Genomic DNA, 6,283 nt, shown 5'->3' on the forward strand with positions numbered 1-6,283 from the left:
TTTTAGGCAAAAATACATGATGCTTCATGTTGCAAACTATGTTTTACTGTCATAATGACTTCACTGAACAATGAGGTATTGCTATGTTGCAAGAAATTACCCATTTACCGAGATCCTAACCCTACAGCGCAAGTACACACTTCAATTAACTAAATAACATATATATATATTTTACAGGTTTTTGCAGATTTATTCAGAAAATGTTGCTAAAAGTTGAACTTTTTGCCTCAAACACTTTGACATGATCATATTCTTACCAAATAAGGCCCCAAAACAAGACTAGAATATCACTTCATTCATTCAAAATGACATTTCTATATAAAATGACGAGCTTAAAAAGAGCCATTCTGACTGAAAAACTGACAAATATCTGTGTTGATCATTACAGAAACTGTTATTGTGCAAGGATTGAATTGTGCTTTCAGATCTCTGACCTGATATTACTGATTTATTAGATTTATTGAGCATAATGATGTGATCACGTGTGTGCCAGAGAGACTCAAGACAATGAACCTCTTTTACAAAGACATTTGCATCTTCAGGGTGTTACTGAAGGCCAAACACCCGTGGATTCAGATATTTGCATGCATGGTTATTTGAAATAGCATTTCAAGGAACATCATTTAAAAACACATCGAATTCGGAGTTATTCCGAATGTCATTCTTCATCAGGATGGACTTTCAGTGGCTCCCATAAACATCTATTCACTACAGTCAAACTTATTAACGTGCGAATGTCATTAATTAAGCAACAAAATAACAAAGTAAGTGTCATTGATTGTAAAGAAAGGTACACAAACAACATTGCATTTTGTTCTTTTGGTTAAATTATTTTGCATTTTGACATCTCAATAGTTCTCTGTGAGCAAATGAGACTTGATAAACTGGATCTTAATGTAACCACGCACTGAAGTTCACCATTAAAGCCCAAATAAACATGATTTGCATGTTTGCAAATGAACTGTATGTCAGTGTCCGGTGGCTCTGAGCTGCGGCTCATAATACAACGGTTTCATATGTGGACGCATCAAACTCTTGTGGACTTTATCTCAAGAATGTAATAATAAAATGATTTAGGACTTATGATTTATTTCCTATGCCTGTGGAAAACTAAACTAACTTGCAGTGTGTCTCTATCAGGTCGCTGTCTCTGGGAATTATGTTTTGGAAAAAGCAGAATTTGCTGTGGCTGATGATCGTCTGTTGTGTTACGTGCCAGATGAGTATGTTTCCTTCAAAAAATGCATTTATCATGTCGATGAATGTTGTTTTCGGTGCACGGAGACTTATAGTGTTGTCTTTGTTTGTGCAGCCTGTTCAAAAATAATGATAATCGGCGAGACTTTGACAGATACATGTTCCTGGAGCTTCAATAGATCAAACAGATCTTATCCAGGTACATAAGAAATATACTAAATTGGCTGCAAATACTGTATGTTTGTTTTCTGATAGTGCTCATGATGAATGACAAATTCATTGAGCGGATGTTTTTTTTTTCTTCCAGCTATAAACGTGACATGTTCACCAGCGTATGAAATACTGATCGGAGATTTTTGCATAGTAAATGTAAAACAAAACACCTCTTCCCTGGGTAACGGTCTTATTTTTAGTATCATTCATTTATGACTATAAACTTTATGAATATTTTGAATTAGCTTTAATTTTTATATTTACAGCTTTTAATTTAATTTTAGTTTGTAATTTTGTCATTTTTATTCATTTTGTTGTTGTTGTTGTTTTTATTTAATTAATTCTTTTTTAATTTAGCTTTAATTTATTTCAGTTTTAGTAATTTTTTTACCACCCCCCCATATGACATATTCTGTTTTATCAAATATTTTGTTATGTTTTATTTATTAATTTTAGTTACTATAACAACGCTGCTCAGTGTAAAAAAAAGATTTTTATGATGTTATCTCAACCTTTTTTTTTCTGTTGTCCAGTCAACTTATATAACAATATTTTGACTTATTTGACTTATGTCAATGAACTCAAAATCTTAAAGCAAGCAGGTTACTTACTTTTTAACTTACTGCATTTATTTTAATTATAAATGATTCTTGAAAATGTAAAAATAATTTTAACAAATGTAAAATGTTCTCTCTTGTTTCCAGGACATTGCAAACCATACCGTTTCAACATAACAAACAATGTGGGGAAATATGAAGTAAGAATGAATGAGACGGTTAAAAACATAACAATGTGGTTTCTCCCAAAAGGATCTCAATGTCTTCCATCAGAAGTCCTGCATTCAACAGGTACGTGTCGTCCTACGTTAGACGCAGTATAACACACATGCAAAACCACATATGTATGGATGTACTTTCCATGCATTTGTGTTTGCATGCATGATCTTTGCTGTCAGTGACAATGACGTCATTGCTGGTTAGATTTTGAATTCTGAACATTCCATCAATCAATGAAAAGCAAAAATAGAACGTACATAAGACTGAATGTATATACAAATCAAACTATTTGAATGAAGTCTGTGTGTTCGTTGTCCTGTAAGCTCTGTAATGAGTTCCTGAGAAAGAGCAGATCATGGTACATACGCAGACTATTTTAGACTACTTCAGAATAGTTATATTTAGTTTGGGTAGTACAAATTTCATCTCTTCCATTCTGCAGGATCCACATCAAATCATATTGGGACTTGCCAGACACAGCAATCTACTACCACCATTACTAACAACCCTAGCAACTGCACTAGCACATCCATCACCACCACCTGCAATGCCATTAATCCAGATACGTGTAAGATCTCACACTCTTCTATAATCCTATTGATTGTCATTGCAGCCAGATACATTGCATTTCCGTGTAATGTGAGTTCAATGTACCTATTTACAAAGTGATTTTGCAGTGTTGAGCATTGTAGCCAAAAGCAGGCATTTCAGTTGAAAACAATGACCAATCCCGGTTGTGAGAATCCATTCAGTATCTCTCTGAATGCGTTTTTTTAAATATAAATTGACTATGTTTTACATGCATGCAAATCCTCTCATTATAACAAACAAAGCGGATGCACATTGTATTGTGAAGTTTAGCCAGATTCACTGATCTGATGGGAGTTTTCATATCCAATGAATTTGCACTGAAATGACGGACAGCTTCAGTTATTATAAAGAAAGCGCAATTCAACTCGCTGTCAGTGTAACCTCATTCGCAATTTGAAGTAGTTTTTGTTTTTCACGAGGCTTTGTGACCTTACCTACAAACATCTACTTCCCACTTCAGTACAACAAGTGACAAAAAAGACAAAATGGCAAAAAAAATGATTTTTAAAAGTTGTAATAGTGATTCGATAATGTCTAAAAAAATAGCTTGAAAAAACAGTTAGGGAGTGAAAATGGCTATAAGCCAATAAATGCTCCTCTGCAGCCATCTAGTCATGTCAAGTCATCTTTATTTCTATAGCGCTTTATACAATGCAGATTGTGTCAAAGCAGCTTTACAGTGTTAAACAGGAAAGTAGTGTGTTGATAATGCAAGAGGACAATATAAACACTCAATTCTACTGCAGATGTTACTCAAATCTACTGGTTATAGTGGTAATTTTTTTGTCTTTTCTTCCGTTTTAAAATAAAAGTGTTAGTCTTCCTACATTGTGAAACTTTCAGTTTTAAAAATGGGGACAATTTTTGAAGGATGAACAAGAAACGTTTTTGGTCATCACATTAAAAATAAAATTTACATTACTACTCAGACTTTTAAGCTTTGAAATTATGTAAAACGTTGTGTGAAATACTGGAAATTCCTTGGAAAAGTACTTGAAAAGTCCTTCATTCTTATAACAGTGGTCTGTAACAGTCTCATTTGCTATGTTTGATCAAAGTTATTAATCTTTGGATGCTCCACACACACACACACACACACACACACTCAACACCACACACACACACACACACACACACACACAAACAAACGCACACACACACACTCAACACACACACAAACACACACACTTGTCGTTTAGTCGAACCAGTAAGATTTGATGACGTCATCAGAGTTCGCCACTGAGTGTAGGCCTTCATATGACGACATACTGAGCATCAATTCTAAGCCATTTAGCTGGTTAGACTGGTTTAAGATTTATATGATTTTCGCAATTAGGAAAGTCCAAAATACCAATAAATTCCTGTGTGCATTTTACAGCCTTTTTTTTATCAACATAACAGAATATACAGTATATTACAATATATTAGGATAAATATCAACATTTATTTATGTGAAGACAGATTATGCGGCATGAAAAGTGTGAAAAGCATTTTTGAATCACATAAAATGCAAATAATATATTTAAAATAATACTATCTTATATAATCATAAAACAAAAAATAAGATGTTCAAACAAATAAGGAAATTCTAAAATGTTTAGCATAAACTTAGTTTGATGTACTAAGACTGATAGTAAAAGATCAAACAGATCCTTATTGATGATGCAAGCTATACACATACAAACAGAAGAGCATATAATATGAACGCAATACTCTAAATCACATACTTTCCTATGGCAAAATTTTAGATTTATTAGTCTATTAAAACTCAAAATTCAAGGCATTCTAAATTGTAGACGACTGAAATCCGATCATATTTAAATAGTCTGAACGTCAACGAACTACATGAAATCCGATTTTTGCAAATCCGTTTCAAGCTACATTCATATGTGGTTTGGAATCCTATTCAAATCGCATTCCTGGAAATCCGTTTCAGTCTGACCGGTCAGATCGGATTTAGCCTAGCTTTTTCACGTTTTCACGCCATGTAAAACGTAAAAAACGTCAAACGTTTTTGTAGAAAACACAATGAACGTCTTTACAGAAACAAGCTTGTGTTGTTGCGTATGTTGGAATGAAAGACACTAAGTACCGGATGAAGTGCTTCTTATTCTTACCCAAAAATACAAAATGGAAGAAATAGTTAAAACTGAACACAATCTTGCTACTCAAGCGGTGTATGAACATTTTTATATATATTTATTTGCTTCTTTTTCCATTTTGCATTTACTTGTACTTTTACTTTCAATACTTAAGTATATACTTATCGTACTTAAGTACAATAAAGCCTCGTTCAGACTGTCAGCCCAAATCCGATTTTTGTGCAAATCCGACTGAAATCCGATCATATTTAAATAGTCTGAACGTCAACGAACTACATGAAATCCGATTTTTGCAAATCCGTTTCAAGCTACATTCATATGTGGTTTGGAATCCTATTCAAATCGCATTCCTGGAAATCCGTTTCAGTCTGACCGGTCAGATCAGATTTAGCCTAGCTTTTTCACGTTTTCACGCCATGTAAAACGTAAAAAACGTCAAACGTTTTTGTAGAAAACACAATGAACGTCTTTACAGAAACAAGCTTGTGTTGTTGCTAACTGCAAGTTATGTGGAAAAAGACAATATACTGCTAGTATACGCACCTCTTTGAGTTTTGAAACCAGCGGAGACGGCTGCACAGAATACAGCCGCACATTCCAGCTTCCTGCATTTCTGCTGCTGCCTCATAAAACGAATCCATAATAATAATAATCCAGCGCGACGGTAACATGTTGTCATGTCGTAAGGCAACATCTGTATTGCAAACTGTGTTGCTGTTATTGTTGTTTTTAACATTGGCATAACTTTATTTGAATGAAAATTATAATAATAAGAACTCAGATAAACCGTATATTGCCGTAGTCGTGTGTTTATTAGTCACATTGAATTAATGAAAGCAGTTGAATCTTCTGTTTATTCAGCTGCAGTCATAGGCATTTTCTGGGTTTCGAGAGCGCCCTCTGGCCTTTGGATGGAGATTTACTGCTGATCACAGAACCGTGCTTCACTGAAAGATACGCATGACAATCGCAGCTTCTGTCGAATCGCGATCTCGATTCCATTTCGATTTATCGTGCAGCCCTACTTCCAAGTCTATATCTCAAATCATACACTGCAATTATACACCGTTTTGTTGAATTATGCGTCATGTTCTCTTTAGGTTGTTTGAAAATCCCTCCTGTTGATCCTGAAGAGAAATGTAAAAACGCTACATATGGACATGACGCATGCAGTGGTAAGTTTGAGACTTAAGATTTTTAAAGTTTGATTTCAGAATCAAAAATATAGTACAATGTGAACTGACAGTCTTCTTATTTCCAGCATAGCTGTAGGCATAATATTATGATTTCTTGAGCTTTTAAACAGAATACACTTGCTTGAGAAATTCATTAGTACACTCTAAAAAATGCTGGGTTGTTTCAACCCAACTTTGGGTCAAATATGGACTAACCCAACTTTTGGGT

General features: G+C 34.3%; 1 protein-coding gene and 1 long non-coding RNA gene across 2 annotated transcripts in view; both read left to right on the plus strand.

The window, feature by feature from the left end:
* Positions 1–1,013: 1,013 nt before the first annotated feature.
* LOC107745371 (uncharacterized) lies at positions 1,014–1,546 on the plus strand. The gene is made up of 4 exons (XR_001640589.1): positions 1,014–1,057; positions 1,141–1,223; positions 1,313–1,396; positions 1,505–1,546. It is a non-coding gene; the product is annotated as an uncharacterized LOC107745371 (long non-coding RNA).
* LOC107745364 (adhesion G-protein coupled receptor G2-like) overlaps positions 1,547–6,283 on the plus strand; it is a 9,913-nt gene continuing 5,176 nt past the window's right edge. Inside the window, exons 1-4 of the mRNA XM_016559235.1 lie at positions 1,547–1,591; positions 2,115–2,258; positions 2,629–2,754; positions 5,980–6,054. Of these exons, the coding sequence (XP_016414721.1) occupies positions 2,174–2,258; positions 2,629–2,754; positions 5,980–6,054 (286 nt within the window). The 5' untranslated portion in view covers positions 1,547–1,591; positions 2,115–2,173. The remainder of the gene's footprint in view (positions 1,592–2,114; positions 2,259–2,628; positions 2,755–5,979; positions 6,055–6,283) is intronic.

The sequence above is a fragment of the Sinocyclocheilus rhinocerous genome, unplaced genomic scaffold (assembly GCF_001515625.1).
Source record: "Sinocyclocheilus rhinocerous isolate Xijiao unplaced genomic scaffold, SAMN03320098_v1.1 scaffold2213, whole genome shotgun sequence".
Taxonomy (NCBI): domain Eukaryota; kingdom Metazoa; phylum Chordata; class Actinopteri; order Cypriniformes; family Cyprinidae; genus Sinocyclocheilus; species Sinocyclocheilus rhinocerous.